At 38.6% G+C, this 23902-nt stretch overlaps 1 protein-coding gene across 2 annotated transcripts in view; it reads left to right on the top strand.

Moving 5' to 3' along the window:
- The window catches only part of MAGI3 (membrane associated guanylate kinase, WW and PDZ domain containing 3), a 254024-nt gene that overhangs the window by 179963 nt on the left and 50159 nt on the right, over positions 1-23902 (top strand). For both annotated transcript variants that reach the window (XM_075196269.1, XM_075196267.1), the window contains exons 8-13: positions 7842-7948; positions 8068-8256; positions 10005-10613; positions 14028-14059; positions 17058-17220; positions 21002-21093. In XM_075196269.1, coding sequence (XP_075052370.1) covers positions 7842-7948; positions 8068-8256; positions 10005-10613; positions 14028-14059; positions 17058-17220; positions 21002-21093 — 1192 coding nt within the window. The remainder of the gene's footprint in view (positions 1-7841; positions 7949-8067; positions 8257-10004; positions 10614-14027; positions 14060-17057; positions 17221-21001; positions 21094-23902) is intronic.

Raw genomic sequence — 23902 nt, forward strand, 5'->3', positions numbered from 1 at the left:
TGCATTGGAAGGGCAGGGCAGCACGTTGGCTAAGTGGTTAGCACTTCGGCCTTACAGCACTGGGGTAATGAGTTCAATTCCCGACCATGGCCTTAACTGTGAGGAGTTTGTATGTTCTCCCCGTGTTTGCATGGGTTTCTTTCGGGTGCTCCGGTTTCCTCCCACACTCCAAAAACATACTGGTAGGTTAATTGACTGCTAACAAATTGACCCTAGTCTTTGTGTGTGTGTGTTAGGAAATTTAGACTGTAAGCCCCAATGGGGCAGGAACCAATGTGAAGGAGTTCTCTGTACAGCGCTGCGGAATTAGTGGCGCTATATAAGTAAATGGTGATGATGATGGGAAAGGAGCCTGGGGAATTGTGATACTGGGTGTATTTTGAGCAGTGTCATGTCTGCTTTACTCTCTTCTTTCTCCATCATCTCAATCAAAGAAGCAGTAAGTAATGTTCAATTAGTATATGCACAAATGGGGGACTATATTACTGGTTGCAGTATTACTTGGATAATACACTCCCTATTGTAAAGATATTTGCAGGTTTTATTAGCACTTTACCAAATTATCCTTTTGGTCTACTCATTTTTGTGAGAGAAATAAAAGGGTCACACAGCTGTGACAGTAAACTGGTTGTGAACAGCTGCTTGGGCATGTTCGAGGGGCCAGGTGCAGGGTTGATGTTTTGGGTGTCTTGTGATTATCAACCTTGCCTCAGCCAGAGTTATACTGGAGGAGGAGTGAAAGCGAAGCAAGAGGTATTGTTTAGATCAGTGATCCTGATACACTTCAGGGGCCGAATGGGTAGCCACCAATATCCAAAATGAAGCATACCCTTAATCTCTGTATTAAGGTATAACACATGTAATCAAAGAAAGCGGCATCTACCTGTATTATCATATCAGTCGCCATTTTAAAGAAGTGTTAGACTTTAAGAAACAAACTCACAGTACCATACGCAGCCCTAGGGCCGTTTGTTGTCCATCATTGGCTTCAATAGTGTATGAGCAACTGCAGACTGTTATCTTTGCAGGGCCGGTGCTAGGGTCCTCGGCGCCCTAGGCACAATGTCAAAATCCCCCCCCACGCCTTTCCTTACCTTTGCTCCACAAAGCTGGTGCTCTCTGCCGGGTCCCGTCCCTCACTGACACTGTCGGGCCATGATGATGGTGTCACGCCCGACAGTCAGTGAGTGGAGGAGAGGAGACAAAGCGCCCCATCAGCTGTTAGAGGGGAGGGCGGCGGTGGTGATCCATAGCCCCTCCCCGTGGATCTATTTGAAGCTGTGCAGCGGCCGTGGAAGGTATGCTCCACCGTTGCCGCACAGTTTTAGACTACACCGGCAGTTCCCAAACTGTGCGCCGCGGCTCCCTGGGGTGCCGCGACGCTGTCACAGGGGTGCCACGATCGCCCTGGCAAAAAAAACAACCCAAAAAAACGTACCCATCATCCAGCGCCGGATCCTCCTCCTCACTGACTGCCGGGCTTGACGTCATCAAGTCCGCCAGCGTCAGTGAGGAGCAGCAGCAGAGAAGACGTCAGGGAAGAAGGTAAGTGAAGGGGGGCACTGAGAGACACGTTGAAGGGGACAGAGAGAGGCTGAAGGAGGGGAGACAGAGAGAGGCTGAAGGAGGGGAGACAGAGAGAGGCTGAAGGAGGGGAGACAGAGAGAGGCTGAAGGAGGGGAGACAGAGAGAGGCTGAAGGAGGGGAGACAGAGAGAGGCTGAAGGAGGGGAGACAGAGAGAGGCTGAAGGAGGGGAGACAGAGAGAGGCTGAAGGAGGGGAGACAGAGAGAGGCTGAAGGAGGGGAGACAGAGAGAGGCTGAAGGAGGGGAGACAGAGAGAGGCTGAAGGAGGGGAGACAGAGAGAGGCTGAAGGAGGGGAGACAGAGAGAGGCTGAAGGAGGGGGGACAGAGAGAGGCTGAAGGAGGGGGGACAGAGAGAGGCTGAAGGAGGGGGGACAGAGAGAGGCTGAAGGAGGGGGGACAGAGAGAGGCTGAAGGAGGGGGGACAGAGAGAGGCTGAAGGAGGGGGGACAGAGAGAGGCTGAAGGAGGGGGGACAGAGAGAGGCTGAAGGAGGGGGACACAGGGTGTGGTATGGCGAAGAGGGGGGACACAGGGTGTGGTATGGCGAAGAGGGGGGACACAGGGTGTGGTATGGCGAAGAGGGGGGACACAGGGTGTGGTATGGCGAAGAGGGGGGACACAGGGTGTGGTATGGCGAAGAGGGGGGACACAGGGTGTGAGATGGCGAAGAGGGGGGACACAGGGTGTGAGATGGCGAAGAGGGGGACACAGAGTGATATGATAAAGGGGCACAATGTGATGGTGATTTGACCCAACTACTTAAAAACCGGGACTACCCGGTAATTATTTTTGCTTAGGGGTGCCTTGGAAAAATTATGGTGACTCTAAGGGTGCCTCGAGCTGAGAAAGTTTGGGAACCACTGGACTACACTAATAAATGCTTTTTAATTCTGTGGCGCCCACCAGAGCCCGGCGCCCTAGGCAACTGCCTAACCTTGCCTAATGGGAGCGCCGGGCCTGTATCTTTGTCACTCTCTGGTATCTGAGGTAAGTTCTATAATGTACTATTTAATAAAGATACACTGAATAGTGATGTGAGAGTAGAAAATATAAGGATATCTTTTTACAGTGTATACAAGTATTCATACCACTCATGAATTATTCTGATATTACTAATTTTATATTTGCATTAAGACTTGTAATTTGTGAATATAGAGTGATAAACTAAGATATGTGTTGCCTGTATTGATCAAGCAAGCTCCTATGTGTGCACACGGACAAATGTAGTTAGGATATATATTTATACATACTTATTATATATATTTTTTTTGCATTTGCTGGTTTATATTGGTGGTTTCACAGAACAATGAAATCTGACTGACGTATTTGAAAGCTTCTAGTATACAGCCAAGTCCATTAAGAGATATGATATTTAGTACTCCATCTGTCTAATTTCCAATCGCTTTATGTTTACATAATCGCAAATTAGCAATTCCAGCACATGTTGTTGCATTATAAACACTTCAAGGAGCGAGCTCATATCACAAACTTAGAATATGATTTACATAATGTTAATGTAGACTGCCGTATTAAAAAAAGAAGGGCGAACCGGCCTCTATAACAGGCTTTTGTTTCTTTTGTTGTACTGCTGTAGTCTCACCTAATACTAATGCAGATGCAAAGGTTTAATTGCAGAATGATGAATTAGCGTGGCACGTGATACTGCAGCAAAAAGCTTAAAATGCAGCCCTCTGATATATATTGCCTGTGGCATGGCTGTTGGAATAATCCTGAATTGACTGAGGTGTTTGATCCGGGTTGTCTCTGTAGTCTGTGTATGAATATTTAACTACCTGTGAGAGAAGACTCTCCGCAGAGCAGACAGCACAGTGAGAAGCTGTAATTTCCTGCTGCTTTTGAGACACCTGGGACAGGAATTACTTGTGCAGAATCTATTGCACGGAGAACAAATAATGACTGTCCAAAAACATACTGGTAGGTTAATTGGCCACTGACAATTGGACCCTTGTGTGTGTGATGGGGAATTTAGACTGTAAGCTCCAATGGAGCAGGGCCTGATGTGATTACATATTATCTTTACAGAGCTGCGTAATATTATTGACGCTATATATATATATAAACAATAATATTAAACTCTGTTATTGACCCTCATGCTAGATCTGTTGTAAACCAGAATTCTGCATTTAATCAGCAGGCACAGGACTTATGCTGTCTCTTTTTTTAAAGTATATATTTTTATTTATTTATAAAAATTAGCACTTGTGGAATTAGAAATATAAAAGCTTATGCTTTGTTGGGGGGGGTTATGTATTTTTTTGTTTTTTTTCTTCTTCCATGCTGCATCCAATGCATTGAAAAACCTCAACTGAACGGGGTTGTGTTCTGCCTGGAGCGACAAAGTACTTCAAATGATCCTAAGGAGTTATAAAACTGCAGGTTTACAAAAGTGGAGATGTTGCCTATAGCAACCAATCAGATTATAGCTGTCATTTTGTAGAATGTACTAAATAAATGATAGCTAGAATCTGACTGGTTGCTATAGGCAATATCTCCACTTTTTCAAACCCGCAGTTTAGTAAATATACCCCTAAGAATAAAAATCCCTCTCAGTATGGTCCTGGTGCGGAGTTGAACTTTCTTCATTGATTGTGCATATATTATAGGATTTCGTAGGGATATTTTTTTTTTATTTTTTTTTGCTTTTAACTTGTACACAAGAAGGAATATTATATCTGCTATACTATATCAAACCTCAAAGAAAATAGGTTTTTCTCTATCAAAACAAATGTTCTCAAACTTTTCTTACTTGTGACCTGATGGTGTTTACATGGTTGTGTGTATTTTTCATGTAAATGTGGCATATATACCACAGTTGTAGAGCTGAACCAATTGAAATGTCTACGACTCCGCATATGGGTGTAAATAATATGCTATTTTTATATGTGCCTTTTTTTGTGTAAATTACGCCCAATTTGCAGCCAGCTCAGCATCAGGGCCAATGTTTCTTAAAATATTCAAAGTCACATTGCTGTGTTTCGTATGCATATTGCTGTGGGATAGTTGTTGGAAGACTCCATTAATATTGGCTATCGCATTGCACAGAACGTTAGCATTGGTAAAGCTTAAAACTCCAGAGATGATCTCTGTGTATGTCACACGGAAATAGGTAGTGGACCTTTCCCCTATAGAAAAAAGGGTAATCTAAAAATATTTTTGGCTATTTGCAAAAATTTTGGGAAATTGTAATGGGTTTTTCATGGAATACATGTTTGCTTATGCATGGGAGTTCTGTGTTCACAAACGAGTTAATTATCTTTGTACTCATTACAGAACATGCCAAATGTGTAATTGCATTGATAATTCACTCGTAGAAATATCTGGAGAGTCTGCTTAATTTGAGAGTGCTAGTCACAGTGACAGCTTTGTGAGAGGGAGAGTCTGTGAGTGTCACGGTGAAACTGAGCACGCTAGATTAAATTACTGTTCTTAGTGACATGTCGGGAAAACACTGCAGTAATTAGAGAACAATTTAAAATATTCTTTGTTTTCATGAAATCTGTGCGTTCTCCTTATTGTAAACTTAATTTGTTTAACATGATCCTCTTTGTATCTTTGTAATTTTCCATGTCTTAGAATGGACAAGTAGAATGCTGTGTAATATGATTAGGGTTTATCTTTCAGAGCATTTAGTAAATGAGGAGTTTACACCTAGTGTAGCTAGCATTAGATGATTATGTCTGTGACATAAGATTCTTTTGCAGTCAAACATATTAAACTTTAACGTGTTCAGTTGCTCTTTCAGGATATGAATATTTTTTTATTTATTTTTTTGATGCTATGGTGACTCACTCTTGAATTTCATGTGAATAGTTTTTTCATGTACACCTTTATGTGAAGCCACTATAACTGTGTCTAACATAAAGAAATAACATTCTCAGCCATCTCCATATTCATACCTCCCAACATTTAAAATGTATAAATCAGGACACTGCCACAATTCCTCAAATAAGGTGCATGGCACATTAGAGGTGTAATCACGTCCACTGGGTGGTGTGTGTCTAGGACTTCTGAAGTACTAGACCACACCCAACCTCACTCCCCTCGAGGCCTCGAGGGGAGTAAGAACCAGGGAGTGGTGGGGGGCGGAGGGGGCAGTTGGCCCCCTATGGTTTCTGTTGGGTGGGCAAACACTATGTTTTGCCCCCCCATGAATTTCTACACAAAAGCCTTTATTTTACTTTCTGAAGTCATGGTATCTGTTCTAAACTTGTGAAACGTTTATAAATGCGTTTGTCTTCGTATAACTACCAAATGTTCTTTAATATAGATTGCGTTAGTGTCGATTTAATACAGCTTGATTTGGTTATTTAAAAAACTCTTAAGTGTTCTGTTTATAAACATTTAATAAATAACCTGTATTGATGATGAACAACTATTCACTTTACTTTTACTCTGATTTCTGTGTGGTGCGTCCTGTAAGAAACATAAGATATAGTCATTTAAATTTATAGCACATACCATAACCAGTGAGGCAGTGGCCATAGATTTAAAAATACTCCCAGTCAAATGAGATTAGGCTGTCAATGAAATCTGATTAAAAACTAGGTTAATGACTATGAAAATGTAAATTTTTAAGATGAACAATTGAATTTATCTATCTTTCTAACAACTATTGGGCATTAATATTAATAATAATAATTGTTTAATGTATAAAGACATTTTTGGCCAACTGACAAAAAATAACATAGGATTTGAGAGTCTTTGTATATCTACAGTCACTATTATAACTGTCATAAAATTAGATACCAAATGCAAGAATAAGGGGCTCCAAGCCCTATATTAGTCCTTGTCCTTTTGCCCCCCCCATGAAAATTTTCATTTCTACGCATCTGCTCCCTTCCCCCTAAAAAAACCAAAACCCTTGAATTGCCTAATGCATTAGTGGCACCTGCCTCTTGTCCACGTGGCACCCACTCTTGTACGTAAGCAGGGATGTACTTGCCAACTTTGCAAAGTCGGGACAAACCTGCTGAGTTGGAGGACACTACCCTCAAATCAAGAATATCCTGCCGACAGTTGGGAGAATATGCCATAGGTTCCCGATCACCAAATATAGGTGTCTTAATCAAAACAGACCATTGTCAGTGAATGGTTAAACATCTCTTCTCTGTATCATATTTATAGTGCATACATGTGTGAAATGTATAAATACAGTATCTAAATATGTTATTTTGGAGTGTTTGGAACAATAGAAATTATGGCTGTGGCTCAGCTTAAGGGTTAACTATCAACGTACTAGATAAGCTCTTGTAGAGTCGGTGACTTTTTGCAGTGGTGTTTTTAAAAGATATTAGGGGGTAAATGTATCATACTCCGATTTGTACAAGTCGCCGGAAATCGGCGAGTTGACAGCTAAAATTTAAAGCGGCGCTGTCTTGTAAAGGGAAACATCCCTTTGCAAGGCAGCGCCGCTTTAAATTTTAGCTGTCAACATGCCGATTTCCAGCGACTTGTACAAATCGGAGTATGATACATTTACCCCTAGATTTCTTCTTCAACTATTTTTGGGATCAAAAACATTAGTCACCATACGATTTATAATGGGTCCCTGCAATACTCCTCTTGCGACCCAGGTGTATGGTCCTAACTAAAACAAATTACATATTTTATTATTTTTTTCTTCTGTACTCTATTTTCTAACTGTTGCCTTAATAATCTTCTGACTAACTAATAAATAGAAAGCATATGTTTACTAAAATGCGAGTCATGGATGGTAAAACTGATTTACAGATATAGGGCTGGAATTAGCAGTAAACCTAAAATTGCACTCTTGGTGGTTGACTTGTATCTCCATGGCCCATCTATTCTGAGCGTGCAAACAAATGCCCTGATCTACCTCTCCAAACGCAAGTATAATATACACAACTCAATATACGGGTGCAAGTTGTGTACATACACAGTGAGGCATATTTTATGCAAGATGCATTTTTACATGGTGCAGATGGTCTTTAAATTATAATGTGTATCCTGCCACAGTACACAGGAAGAGTGGAGTACAAACATGCGTTTCCGTCCTGTTGAACATGCAAATCTATAGAGAAAAGAAATAGGTGCACCTTTCTCTGATAATTGTAACCAGTGCCCTTTTGAAGATCAGTTTAACATAGCTGTGTTGTAAACAGACTTCTTGCAGTATCACATGGGAACTTTATCCTTTTATGTGTAGCTGGATCACTTTGACAGAGCATCTTTCGTACTGATTCATCTTTTTTTTTATTTTTTTATTTTTTTAAGCCACATAAATCAGAAAACACAGTTTGAAAATCCAGTTTTGGAAGCCAAAAGAAGGAAACAGCTTGGACATCTGAGTTTGCCTCCACCTGAGGGAGCATTAATTGCAGGTAAATTTGTTGCTCATTATTCATCTATAGTATCGTGGAAATGTATACTGGCATTAATCACTTTTTGTGTTTTAACTTTTTTTTTTTTCTTTTGATTAATTTTTTTGTACCCACTTCAGAGCCTGACAAGTCCCTATTCACCAGGGATCCGGCACTGTTAAAGGGTGCACTGCTGCGCACATCACTTAAGAAGAGTTCTATGGGGTTTGGATTCACTATTATTGGAGGAGACAGACCAGACGAGTTCTTGCAGGTGAAAAACGTTCTGAAAGATGGTCCAGCTGCACAAGATGGCAAAATTACTCCAGGTATAAAGTACAGGCTTACCCAGATAAATATGCCCAAATCAGTCCACAGTTTATTAAACTTCTTGGGAGTACAGACAGTGATTAAAGAACCTAGAAGCTTTACATTGGGTTTATTACACTGTATATTGCCAATGTGTATTCTGTACCTTTTTCTTACATTAAACAAGAACGTCATTTATGAATAAAATATAACTACACTCTGAGATCTAACTGGCACTTCCATGTCTTAGACCCTGCATTTCCTTCCTTTGCCATAATGCTGGTTTGTGTGTGTGTGTGTTTGTGTGTGTGTATTTATATATTGTACACCCTGGAAAACATAAGATATCGAAGTGTAGCTGATTTTATTGGCTGCTGCTTAGTCAGCACTATCGGTACAATTGCTCTGATAGTTGAGTGCATATATCACTCTCCAGAGTCTCAAACACTGGAGAAATGACTGAACGGATAATTTGGTTGGAGTTTTTCTTTTAGTGGATCTGGCAATTCAATTTTTTAGACTCTCCTTATTCTACTTTTTTTTTTTATTTATTTTAAGTGGAAAGTGTGGAACCCAATATGTTATAGTAGAAATCATTATTTTGTGCTCAGAGATCAATTTTATAGATTTATTTTTTTTCCGTATTATATTATTTACTGTCTTTAGCTAACTGCTCCAAATTTTTACAGTATTCATAAAAACTCTATTTTGACCCGCCCCCCGGTGTTTTCATATACAATAATTTTCCCGTAAAAGTGATCCATATCCGTTCCCTTTTTATAAACAACTGCAGTGAGAGGATTAAAGTAGTGACTGCAGCTCAGAAAATGAACTGCATCCATATGAAAACATATGCTCAGCCATCAGTCTGAAATAAAGTCCTCCCAAAAACCATTTGCCACTGTTGTTAATAGAAATGAATAAACGGGCCACTCTGCAATCAGCAGAGGAATGAGTTCTGTTATAGAAATGTGTAAAATGGTAAAATTAAATTGGCATTTAGCGAGAGTCTGGTTTCATGGAACACTGAGTTCCAAGCTGTGCTCTCTGTGCAGGCCATTTTCCAAAGTGCCGAAACTTCAGAGCATGCAAATTATTTAGTTTAGCGTAAAAGTGTTTTAAAGTCACAAATGCTTTTTGCTCTATTTGCAAAACTTCGGTAGTAATAATATTTTTTTTTCTAGACTTTAAAGACCACCCATCAATTAGAATATTTCTAATAAAATAATGCTCACACTACATAAGTTTTTTTTGTTTTAAAAATCTATCTCTATACATAACTTAAAGAGAGTTTCATATGTGTTTTCTCAACATCCATCACACTTAGCTGTCTTATTGAGTGTGCATTGTTTTGGATCAGTATCCGTTACATCTTGGTCTCAGCCAACTCAGCACTAACAGCCCTCTCCTCTGTGGAGAAACACTCTGCAGAATATTAGCTCCCACTACAGCTATTGTTTAGAATATGCAACAACAATATAAAGATATATTATGCTGCAAACTTGAGAAGACTGCCGTATTAGTTAATTCATTGTGAAATGGTTGGGTAGATTTAACGTGGATGGTAAAAGTTCTGATGCAGCTATAAAAGTTTTGAAGAACAATTGTTCAGGTATATCATTGTAATTCTACTTTTTAGGTCCTAAAGAAAGTTTTTAAATTCCCGATAGTTTGGCATAGTGATAAAACATTGATTTTTACAAATGATAGTATTTGCTGTATAATTTTTGTTTAGCTTGAAGTACATAATTTATTGTCTCTTTGCCAGGTGATGTGATTGTAGACATAAATGGAACCTGTGTCCTAGGTCACACACATGCAGAAGTCGTCCAAATGTTCCAGCTCATCCCTATAAATCAATATGTGAATATGACCCTTTGTCGGGGCTACCCACTTCCTGAAGATAGTGATGATCCTGTCGCTGACATTCTTAATACTTCTCCACCAATCATCAATGGGCAGATGACTACACAAGGAGAAAACATGGGAAGTCAAGACTTGAAAGCTGGAATAGTTATTCTGGACCAGAATGGAAAACCAGGTCATTTGTTAGTGAATGGCCGATTGAATGGACCATCTCTGGATCTGCAAGATCAAAGGACATCTATGGCATCATCTGGAAACTCACAGCCTGAACTTGTAACCGTTCCTTTATTAAAAGGACCTAAAGGTTTTGGATTTGCTATCGCTGATAGTGCAATGGGGCAGAAGGTCAAAATGATCTTGGATAGTCAGTGGTGCCCTGGACTCCAGAAAGGAGATGTAATCAAAGAAATCTATCATCAAAATGTGCAGAACCTGACGCACATACAGGTTGTTGAAGTCCTGAAGCAGTTCCCAGTGGGATCTGAAGTACCGTTACTCATCTTAAGAGGAGGTCAGTAACACAGATGGTTTGAGTGTAAATCCATTCTTACAACATATGTGCATGTTATGAGCGGTGCTTTTTTTTTTTTTAGTTAAAAAATGTGTACATATAAATGACAGTATTATTTTCTGTGTGTGCACAAAGCATAGCTGCAAAGCCTCCAATGCAGCACAACGTACAACTATGTACAAAATGCATATGTTTTTATGAATATAGATACCAAAATTACACTTTTAAATGCCAATGGTAGGTTGTCAATAAAGAGGTTATTTTATGGATATAAGTGTTTCATTTAAAGAAGCATTTTAACATATACAAGGCTGGTGGAAGGGAACTAGGTGCCCTATGTCTTCTCCCTCTATACATATGGCTTCTTATCATGTATGGGGAAAATAGGGACTGGGGGCATTAAGCAGAGGAGGAGCGATGCCGTTCTCCTTGATGCTGGTTGCTGCTGCCCTGTGTCTGTTTTCGGCTGGGAGTGCAGCACTGTGCTGTATATATACTGGTGCTGTCTATGGACACTGCTGCCTTACAGGTGTATATAAGTCTCAATAGACCTCGGTGCACTACAATCCCCATCATATTATGGTTGTCGAACTAAACTTCATTAAAATTTAATTTAATGGGAGGATTTTAAACACTTAATAAATAAATGCTAATTTACAAAGCTCAGGGAATATGACTGTAGCGAGAATTGCATTCAATATACACAGTACGAGAGCCTGGGACATTTTCCCTGGAAAAGTCTGTATTTCGGGGACAACTGGCAGCTATGTTACATACACAAGCTTCATTTCTGTCTATAGCACTGCAGTGAATTCTACCTGCTTGATTAGAGCTGGCCATTAAAGCAATGGCTCCATCATTAGCTAAATTACCAGTGGCTTTTAATTCCAAGATAATGGAGTGCCCTCAAATATGCTATAAAAGCCTGTTATCAGCAAACAAATGTCAGCATTCAGAATATAAATGAGCATCTGTTTTTCTGCTACTATCCATAAGCAGTAAGAATCCATATGAATGTACATTAGACACATCCTTGTTGTTTCAGCATGGACATAGTTAATAGCAATTACATTTACTCCATTTCCATTCCATCCTAATTAGCTTATACTTGCACATAATGCGGTTCCTGATAGCTGCCAGTTAAAGATTGTCTCTGTCTTCTGTAATGGCCCAGACGGTGCCCTTTTAAGAGCTGTTTTATTCCCAGTGATTGAATCCGAGTGGCCTTATCAAGGCTCATTCATGTGTTACATTCATTGACTTCGCGTCTCTAAATGGGGGAAAAAAATATAGAGCTGGATTAAGAGAGAATGCTATGTAGCGCAGTCTGATCTCGGCTTTTGTTTTTCAAACCTTTGTGATGCTGTTGCAATTGAAATTATAATTTGTGACTGTTCAGTTAAATATAATTATAAATCTATATGTCTAAGTAACGTTATAAAAATGGAGAGAAATTATTTTACTGCTTGAAAACTAGTGTTTGTATGGTATTTGAGTAATGGGCCTAACATTATGGTCTATCCCCCTCGGTTCTACATGTGATGAAACATCCACTTTGCAGCAGAGTAGAAATGGAAGTCACCCTGCGTGTTTTATTTGGTTATTTTCCTTAGAGCAAAATAGCATTGGTCGAACTTGTGGATCATATTACAGATCTATGGTGTCTTTTGCTTTATAGATATTCTTTTTATCCAGTGGTCCTTTATTTTTTTTCATTATGTGTTTCTATTTTTTTTTTCTTACTTATACCTCACCTGTCTTGACAGACATTTCACATTTTTCTTTTTGTGTCAAGATCCAAACTAATAACCACTAAATAATAGGATTATTTTGGTGTTTGTCTACCACTACCACACACTTTTCTGCATCCTGATTCTTTGTATATTTTACCCAGATCTCTTTCTGCAAACTGTGCTGAAGCATTTGGGTCTATTTATTTGAAGCCCTATTACTTCCACCACTTGGTCCATATTGATCAATGTGTTGGTGGTTTAAATGTTTATATGTGAATCTTAAATGTAGCAGTTAGTTATCTTTTTAACTCTGCTTTTTAGGATGGTTCACTATATATTATATAATGCGTGGATTACTTTGCCTGTTCTGTTAGGCCATATATTTGGATTTATACCGATCAGACAAAATATTAATACCACTGACAAGTGAAGTGAATAACATTGATTATCTCGTTACGATGGCAATTGTCAAGGGGTGGGATATATTAGGCAGGGAGTGAACAATTGGTTATTGAAGTTGATGTGTTGGAAGCAGGAAAAGTATAAGGATTTGAGCGACTTTGACAAAGGCCAAATCGTGATGGTTAGACGATTGGGTCAGAGCATTTTCAGAACTGCAGGTGGGCCCAGTATGTAGTGGTTAGTATATACCAAAAGTGGTCCAAGGAAGCACAACCGGTGAACCGGCCACAGGGTCTTGAGCGCCCAAGGCTCATTGATGCACGTGGTGAGTGAAGGCTAGCCCACCTGAGCCAGTCCCACAAAAGAGCTAATGTAGCACAAATTGCTGAAAAAGTTAGTACTGTCTATGATCGAAAGGTGTCTGCTTGCTGTGTATGGGGTTCCAAAGCAGCAGACCGCTCTGAGTGCCCACACTGACCCCTGTCCACTGCCAAAAGCGCCTACAATGGGCACATTGGCTCCAGAACTGGACCAAGGTGCAATCCAAAACGTGGCCTGGTTTGATGAATCATGTTTGCTTTTACATCATGTGGATGCCCGGGTGTGCCTGCATCGTTACCTGGGAAAGAGAGTGTACTAGTGTGCACTATGGGATGAAAGCCAGCTGGCACAAGCAGTGTGATGCTCTGGGAAATCTTGGGTCCTTGCAATCATGTGAATGTTACTTTGCTACGTACCACCTACCTAAACATTTTTGTAGACCAAGTACACCCGTTCATGGCAACGCTCTTCCTTGGAGGCCCCACCTCGCAACTTACAGTACTTGAAGGATCTGCTGCTAACGTCTTTGTGCCAGATACCACAGGACACATTCAGAGGTCTTGGGGAGTCCATGTCTGAAAGTTTCAAAGATGTTTAGGCAGCAAGAGAGGGACCTATACAATATTTGGCAGGTGGTTTTAATGTTGTGACTGTTCGGCGCCTATAACAGTACTAAATGTTCTTGTTTACACAAGGTCGTTTACTGGGAATATATAGGATATTTATCCAGTTTATTGTAAGTAACTTTAAATATTCTAGTAATGTATTCATACAATCTGCAGTATTTCAGCCAAGTAGATTATTTGTTACCCATATCTGGCACAATTAAGTTATAATAACTGCATCTACATAAACTCCACAGTGACAGCAGTGTAGCCATATGCAATAATTGTTTCTCTGATCACATAACACCTCAGTCCTTTCTTTGCAGTGATAAAATGTACTCTTCTATTTGCAGGCCCTCCATCACCAACCAAAGTTACAAAAGTGGTGAGTATCCATCAAACGGATTACAAGGTACAACCTTCATGTAATGAATTGTCATCTTATCCTATTTTTGCTAGAAAGTCCCTGACATAAATTGCAGGGCGTTGAGGAAATAATGTATTTCTATCTCCGTTCTCGCTTTTAAGCAAAAGGAACAGTATTTTTTTCCATTGGGTATTTTCGCTGAAGTCAGATAAGCTGCAATGTCAAAGAATTCAGATATATTGCTGAGTTTGTGTTGTACAAAAATAACTTTAGTCCTGTTATAGCAGTACTTTTATGTGTATAATCAAAGCATGGTAGAAATCGGTTATCTCTGGCCCCACAGCAGTATTTAAAGCTTTACCCCTTATGAGATTTCATATGTGATAAGACATGCCACTATTTCATTTTATATGTATTAAATTAATCAACCGTAATATATATGTAGTTATTAGATTTAATAACAAGTATAGTTTAATGGTTAAATCTATAAATTGGAGAATTTGGTCGAGTTAAAATTGCACAACATCGCCTTAAATAATTTGTTGATCAATTTCCAAAACTATCAAATGTATTAACAATTGATTTTTTTTTTATTTTTGGCTGATTTTACTGTGCTGTGTAAATTTGCCATACTTCCCATTCATAAGAATGGGCAATGCATTTTCAGTGTGCACAATTGAAATTAATCACAAGCTACATTTACATGCTGACAACTTGTGATTGGCTGAAGAGTAACCGACTTCCAGCCTCATTGAAAACAAGGGCATTGTCAGCAAAACAATGAATTACTACTGTAGAACTGTTCCAGTGTGCCCTGGTTGAAGGACATGTATATATTTAAGGTACCATGTAGTCTGTTTATCATTAGAACCCCAGATTGTGGTGATAAGTCTGGATTTTTTATTTATTTATGGTGGTACTTGTTTAAATAGGTTTCCCCAGACAAATTGCCTAAGCCAGTGAAACTGAACTGCTGTCAGATTCATCACTTGTGATAACACTGTTCTAACCAGCAGTTGCCCATTTCTCATATTTGATGAAGCAAAAATTAGCCAGATCATCATCAGAAATTGACTCTTTGATAAATCCGTTTCCCTATTGTTTATTTCAAAATGTTTACTACAAAATCAAGGTTTTATATTTCATACACACATAAAATATATACAGTTACTCACTGTAAGTAATCTTTGTTTATTCTTCCAAGTCTATTGAATATTGTTTACCAATAAACGTCTCCTTTATTGAAAGCTAATAAACATATCATGATCACCATGTATTTATTTAATTCACATCAGTCCCTGTCACATTGGAGCTCAGTCTAAATTCACACACACACACACACACACACACACACACACACACACACACACACACACACACACACACACACACACACACACACGTTAATTTTGTCAGCAGCCAATTAACTTAATAGTATGTTTTTGGAGTGTGGGAGGAAACCCAGGCAAAGACTGGGTGCACACTGCAGTGTTTTCAGCAGATCATTGGTCTAACCAGATGATAAACAACTGATTGGCCCCATATCACGGTAGTGTGTATTCTGCAACGAGGAACGATTATCATTTCAAAGCACATCATTTCATTGAACGGGATTGTTAATCTGAACGAAAAATCTTGTTCAATGATGAAACGATGCCGTTCCAATCCTGCAGTGTGTATGCACTCATGATCAGAATGTCCGTAGAGTTTATAGAGTCAAGATCTTTTCAGACGATGGTTATGACAGATGAAGAGCACAGATCTGCAAAACGTGTATAGTGTGTACACATCAATCGGCATGCTGATCGGGGCTTTTTTCCCCTAGTCATTGATAAAATCATTATAGATCACAAAGTGGTTGAAAGACAAACTCCACTCAGATAAGGCCATAGTTGGGAATTGAACTCTTGACCCAAGTGCTGTGAGGCAGAAGTGCTAACTGCTAAGCCACTAAAACACTTTAGTTAGTTGCAGCATTTCATAGTTAATCTGTATATCTCCAATATTATAATTCTATGTGGAAAATGAAGGTACAGTCTCAGATGTTTGATTTGTTCTGGTTATCAATCTAATATATAAAAGCCTAGCGGTGTGTGTTTGTGTGTGGAAAAAACTATTTTCTCAGAAAGGGCTCATCCAATTGACCTTGATTTGACTAGAATGCATGAGTATCATGCACGGGTTAACTTGTGCTATAATAATAACCAATATAATAGCCAATATGTAAGAATTCCTGAAAAACTGTTGAAACCGTATGAAAACAGTTTAGAGGTATGTTGTAGAAAGGTTTATGGAATTTAATATATGTCGAGATAAAGTGAATGCACAGCTTTCTTGAATAGAACAATTGGGAAGCTACAAGCAATGATTTAGGGGCTGATTTATCAAAGGACGAACAGCTGACTTTAGGGCTTTCTTTAATTTTGCTCTGTATATAAAAAAAGATAAAACACTGCTTTTACTGATAACCCTGGCCATAAGTTTCGTTGTTGATGGCCTGTGCACGGGGAAGGCTATTTAACAAATAAAGCTGCAATACCTGCTCTTAGGATGACGATAACCAATTAAAATGATTAAACTAATGCTATTTTCTGTGAATAAAGCATTTTTTACTGTTTAAAGTTTTAGGTACTGCTTTCATTTTGTAAATAAAATATATATTTTTAAAAAATTTCTTTTACATTTTTTTTCCGCACATGAGGTTTTCAGTTCCACAGTGCATGTGCAAGCTTGCTCACACAATTGCACACACGCAAAGATTGCACCAGCAAATTGATAACTTATCCATCAGCTACCAAGGGGTTATTTCATTGTTACATTGCAATAAAAAAATCAGCCTTATCACTGCGATTAAGGCTCTTGATAATTAGGTCCCTTTTGTTTGGTGTTCCATGTGCAGTTACAGTGGCAGCAACTATGTGGTGTCGGGACTCATATACATACATATTTTGTTATATTCTAAGTAGAACCTTTCAATGTAGACTGAACTGAAGTGAATGGCATCGCTCTTTTACAGAAATCTGACAAGCAGGAGCTTGCAGGCAGTCTTGAAGCAATTGGCACAACTGAGCCTTTGCCACAGCCTTTGCCCTTTCCTCCAAATCTCGCAAGATCAAACTCCCCAAAACTTGACCCTTCTGAGGTGTACAAGAAATCAAAAAACATCTTCGAAGATAAACGTGAGTACTTCTCTATACATAAACAGATAAGGGGGGTGGTTGTGTTTATTGTTGTTTGGTCTTGGGAGTTGTGCAGTTTGCGGAACAGTTCGCCTCTGCAACGGCTGTATTGTTGCACTCTTGCTCAAATAAGTTGTGCCCTGCCTCTCTTCCGAAGGGCGTGCATCGGAGAACATGACCAATGCACCATAGGAATGTAACCAGAACCTCACACTAAATACTCAACAGTTAGCAGTCGTCTGCTATGCTCTGCATTCTGTACAGGTCCATTAACCAGTTGGGCCCAGTGAGATGAGGTAGGGCGTTTAGGCATAACAACAATACAATCCAAAAAGTAATTGTTAGCTGAGCTTCCTCTTGTTTCCTTGTTGCTACCCCTTATGCTGCCTCATGTGAGGTGGGTTCCCAACCCCACTTAGAATAGGATATGGATAATATTTGTAAAACCCTTGGCACAATAGTGTAGGACTTCAAAGCAATGTGATTTAGTTTTATAAAACTAGATCACATCGCTTTATAGTGCTTTCTTATTGCGTTTATGGTTTTCCAAATATTATCCATAATAATAGTATAACAAGTTTGATATTCAGCTTTGATGTGAAATCTCATTTCAGCAGACATTTAAAATGCCTTTTTTATGCATTTTGGCTGCAAACGCATCAGAATTGTCATACATAAAGAACTTGCCTTCATAATCACATAGTAACATTGTATAAAATATTGTTAATATGGAAGAGGAAGTTATTTTTTGATGTTTGGTGCATTCAGTTATCTTATAATTCTAATGTTTAACCCATGACTCTATGTGACCACAGTATATTCATGTTGGACTTTTCCAGTGGTCCTCCTTTAGTACTTTTGACATCACGTGATGTCATAGATAGAAGTGGTATGGACATTACATGCACTTTGCATCTCTATTCCTTTGTCTTGTAGTTGGTAAATTAACAAATTTTTGTAGGTGTATATAAATAATTTATTTATATTGTCTTGGTTACAGGAAATACAGTGCAGTTGGTCTTATGTATGCTTTTCTGAATTATTGCTGTTATAAAGCAAGTAGACATCACCTTCTATATTACAGAATCTTTGTTTAGCAAACCTTATTTTTCGGTGGCAAGGTTCTTTGACAAGAACACTTCCTATGAATAGTAATTTGTCAGTTTGAAATAATATATATAATCAAATCTCTGTAAGTAAGACGAACACTGCATTACTTCTGCTGAAGTGAATGTTATTTATTAGACCAATTGGTCTTGGTTATATGTGCATTTTAAAACAAGACCTGATGACTGCAATTCTTTGACCGCTGTAAAGGAAATCCCACGTGTGGTCTGAACCCACTAGCTGGTTATGCAAAGTTGTTGTTGTTGTTGGGTCATTTGGGCATTCTGTCACACAAGTTATCCTCTGAACACATTATTGGACATGATGACTGATGCTTTGTTACAGTTACATGGAACCTAAGGGTTGCTTAGAAGGGCAGGATTTCCCAGAAGCCTTACACAAGCTAACTTATCAGAACAATTTGTTTTCTAAAGTTGAATGAATGTTAAGTTTGTCTCTTTTTTTTTTTTCATATATAGTCTTTTCAGTGCTTGACACCTGAGTTCACTGTTACAGTATTCAGAAAGCTTGACAGTTATTAGTGTCTTTTATTAAGTCAAGGCTGCCACTTTTATATAGAGTGGCTGACCTCCCTAGTCCCACGGTATCCTGTAATACACATTTTTTTTTATTGCTCTCCATCATCATCATCATCAACATTTATTTATATAACGCCAGCAAATTCCGTAGTGCTTTACAATTGGGAACAACTATTAATAAAACAATACTGGGTAATACATACAGAGAGGTAAGAGAACCCTGCGCATACAAATGGATCATATTTACATCAGTTTTACAATCTTGGTCTTTGATGCTTGCTAGTTGCTGTTATAATTTCTCTGAATATCTGATTATTTATCTAAAGAGGCTACTGTGCCATATATATGATGAAGGCAATGCAAAATATTATATAATGGAGATGCTCAGTTCTGATCAACCATCTATTAAACTGTGTTACATGTAGCAGTAAATTAATATGTATTTGTTCCATATGTCATTATTTTTATAATGCCAGCTTTGGCCTGTGTATTAAGAATGCACTATAACAAAGATGCTTGGTCTAAATCAAGGGACCATCTGTTATAGAAGTTTGACAGATATTTTTTTTTGTTTGCATGGTACGACAGTTTTATACAAAATAGAACGATTAGGCTCCCATTTATCATTTTGCGGCAATAAAAAGTTTTCATAGACCCAATTTACCAATAAATGTTTCCCAGGACAACCGAGTGATGCTCAGCTCCCCAGCAATACTGGACGGAGTCTTACAGCTTCGCCATCAGTCTGGCTCCCTCTGTGCATACATGTCCCGGTCACACATGCACAGTGGAACTGGACGCTCGCACTTGGGCTTCCATTTGCACTTTCATTTAAAAAATAAAAAGTAAGAAATAGTCTAGAAAATGTAAAAACAATAAAATAATAATTTTAAATAATTGAACAATTGAAAAAAATGCTTTATTAAATTAATAAAACATTCTTTGTTTTGTTCTCCCAGAGGCTGCAGCGATCCTGCTGCACCTGTGAGAGGAGAGGGCTGGAAAGATGATATCTTCCTATTTCTCCCGGGTATTTTCCTATATGCCCATTTTGGGATTGACATATGAGGATTACCGGAGGTACATGGACCGTCGTGATCCTTTGTAAAGAGGCATCTATGTTTTGCTAGGAGACACCTGGTGAAACTATTCACTGGATACTGCTACTGTCAGCGGTAAACCTCTAATATATTGGGCAGAGCACTGTTTTTGACCGAGAAAGCTGTTCTCTCCCAAAGATAAATAGACCCCTTAATACTGTACATATGCTGCAACACATCAAAATTATATTTATTTTTATTTTAATATATAATATTTAATATAAAATAACGTGTCTGCGTACTGTTGTATGCAGATACGTACATGTACTAGCACATATGAGAAATAATATAGAGTAAAACTCAAACTGAGCTATCTGGAATTGGTCTTGTATCTGTCTCCTGAGACACTTGCTGTTTGTGTGATAAGCCATTTGCTAACCAAAAAAAGCTCTAAATACTTAAAAAATATACAGAATAATAAAAACATGTGTTTATTAGGTAAAAATACCTAAAATTAAGATAACGCCACACGGTGCATACACAGGACATTGTATTAACTTCTCTGTATCAGATAAGCAATTGTGAATGCATAAATACATTTTCTATTGGGTACAAATTGACCACTAAAAAATGTCGGTGTTCGTATAGAGTCTGTTTAAATTACCTGAGATTAGGAATAAGTATTGCTATAAAATATCTTGTGTTTTACTATTGGCAAAGGAAGACTGTTTAGAATATTCTATCTTCAAAACATAAAGCTTGAACCAGTAGACTGTTAAATGTAAAAGTTTTCATCTACATTTTATTACTTTTTCATTTAACTCTGTAAGGGCTAGCGTACATGGAGATAGCCTGGTCTTGGAATGTTTGTCCTGTTCTCCAGCAGACTACCGAATAAAACAGACTAATATTGCATTGCCCAGTGTCCATATACACCGCACCAGATCTTTAATGGAATGCCATGGTGCTCGTGTGCATGAACCCCAAAATGTTACATTTCCACCTGACATACCAGCAATTTAATTGATTAGAACTGAGATCTTGCCATTGTCAGTCAGTGTTTCTCACTGCTGTACCTTTATTCTGTATGTGTAGCTCCCAATACAAAGGATTTGGATGTTTTCCTGCGCAAGCAAGAATCTGGCTTTGGATTCAGGGTCCTTGGAGGGGATGGACCAGAACAGGCGGTGAGTACCATTAAGGAGTTTGCTTAGTACTTCCAAATGCAGTTACAAAAAAACTACACAGTATATTAATCATGCCAGAAGCTGTAAACAAGGCATGTTCTAGGCTGTTAGTGCATCTATAATCTAATGTGTGTAATAGTGTCCTCAACGGTTTTTGGGTAACCCTAATACCAGAGAAAACATGTGTTATTTGGTAGTGATAGGGCTTGTTTTCTTGTCACCCAAAATATGATGCGGGATAACGTTTACTATAAACCAGTGGCATTATTTATTCATGAGGAGCCTATTCACCAAGTATTGTCTCATCTTAAAATTGCTCAATGGAGGATTGGTGTACAGTTGTAACTCTTGCCACCACACTTCCGAACCACCTAGTGTATTCTCTATTAAGATCTCTTTATTCCATTATTAGGCAACCACTTTATAACACTACCATAGCTATGGCCCTCTCAATTTTGTGTGTTGTGTTCTAAGTGTTTAGAAGGGAGTATTGTATTACATCCATTGACTACACTGCACTGCTTCACACTTTGTCCTTATTTACACCACACCAACATTTTGTTTACCTCCGTTGAATTATCATAGCCCAAATTAAACACATTCCAGCTCCTCAGGACTTCATAGCGCCAAATTGTATATCCTTTCTCTGCCAGAGCCCATTTTGTGGCATTTCTGGGAGTGTCATTACCTACAGCCTTCCATTCCCTTACTAAACACTGGTTCATTGGGAAGTTGGACCACAAAGCTGCAGGCTCCACCAAATGCTGTTGTGCAGCATTACGAGTACAGCCTCATGGTTCAAAGCATGAATCTGTTATTGGTGGTGGCAACATACATGTGTATTGGATGGGGATCAGTGTTAGGATTGCTCATGGTTAAAATTTGTTTATTTTATGTTTATATGACCATGAGTGTGGCAGAGGGTGGTTGGGCATTTAACTGATGATCTGGAAAGACAATGTAGTGCTAGTGTAGGTGGATTTATCTCTCTGGGAAAAAGATTGATGTATAGTTACAATTCTGCTCTTTATTTGTGAAAGAACAAGGTATTTTAAACCCAATTTGTGAACAATGAAGTTGAGTAACTGATGGATAAAGTAATTGAACCCTATCTTCTGGCAGCAATCAATTTCATGTACCTGCAGGGGCTCTGTGTTGTTTTATTGATTAGTTTTCCACTCTGCATGCCCAATAGTTTCATGCAATTGAAGACTGGAAACCACAGCAACAAGGCATACACAGTTCACCACTGTCATTTGTAAGTTGATGAAATAGTACAGAATCAATGGCCATAAATAATACTTCTTGTTTGCTCTTTTAAGGCTTATATACATTAATACATTAAGATCATTTGAGCTAGAGCTAGCAAGTTTGCTAGAGTAGATCGCTTCCTGGGAATGTTTGCCTTTAGAGACCACAGTGTGGGAATTTTCATACTTCATCAACATTTATTTATATAGCGTCAGCAAATTTTGTAGCGCTTTATAATTGGTAAGTAACAAAGAGCAGATAATTACTTTGAAATTAGAACTCTTCATTTTCTTTTCACCCACTAATTTGTTCATTTTAATTCTACTACTTATTGCTCATCTTAAAAAGTGCATAACATAGATAAAATTATAGTGTATTTACTCAACCTGCTCCAGAGAAACTTAAACCATATAACTTAAGTGACTGCTGAGTATGTTTAGACATTGCTGTGCATTAATGTGCGTGCGTGACAATATGCATCCTATAGTGTGACCTTTTTGGAATTGTATCTGTAAAAATTTGCCAAGTACCCCTTCATCTCAGTAGATATTTGCTAAGTGGCTAAGAATTAAAAAGTGGGTGTAACTATACAAACTAATAGACAAGTTGTTATTTCTCTTTATCTGTGATTTCTTACACAAATTAGTTTTCACTGCACAGCATAATAATACACTTCATTGGGCAGCACAGTGGCTAAGTGGTTAGCACTTCTGCCTTACAGCACTGGTGTCATGAGCTCAATTCCTGACCATGACCTTATTTGTGAGGAGTTTGTATGTTCTCCCTGTGTTTGTGTGTGTTTCCCCCGGGTGCTCCGGTTTCCTTCCCACACTCCAAAAACATACTGCTAGGTTAATTGGCTGCTAACAAATTGACTCTAGTCTGTCTGTGTGTGTGTATTAGGGAATTTAGACTGAAAGCCCCAATGGGTCAGGGACTGATGTGAGTGAGTTCTCTGTAAAGCGCTGTGGAATTAGTGGCGCTATATAAATAAATGATGATGATGATACCCAGCAATTGACAAGTAAACACTAATATGCCGAGCAAATAATTACCATATTACAGTCAGCAAATGAAATAACGAGCATACGATAATCCAGCAAATAAAATTACCCAATAAATAATCAACGTATCAAGCAAGCAACTGAAATGTATATATTAATTTAATTAATTAATTTAAAATTGGCATTCTTTTTTTTTTATGCTGCTCAAAAGTTTTAATATGCGAGTTGAGCAGAAGGTGGCGATGGATGTTCCTCACAGCCCATGATGAAATGGTATTGCTGTTAAATATGATACACTATTCATTTCTAGGAGACAATTTTCACTCCATATGTCTCCCTTCAGTATTTGTTTTTAATTCTTCATAATCTTTGCACTTGGATAGCTGGATGTCATCAGCCTCCTATCCTGCCGTTGTAATACCCATCTTCAGGGCACATTGGGCACCTCCACGTTACCATGTTGTGCTGCACAATGCCCGCTGGGAGACTGGTAGACTATCAGTGATTCAACAGCATAGCAATGAGCATTAACAAATTTGCAAACCAAGCCAAGC

Source organism: Mixophyes fleayi, chromosome 2 (genome assembly GCF_038048845.1).
Source record: "Mixophyes fleayi isolate aMixFle1 chromosome 2, aMixFle1.hap1, whole genome shotgun sequence".
Classification (NCBI taxonomy): domain Eukaryota; kingdom Metazoa; phylum Chordata; class Amphibia; order Anura; family Limnodynastidae; genus Mixophyes; species Mixophyes fleayi.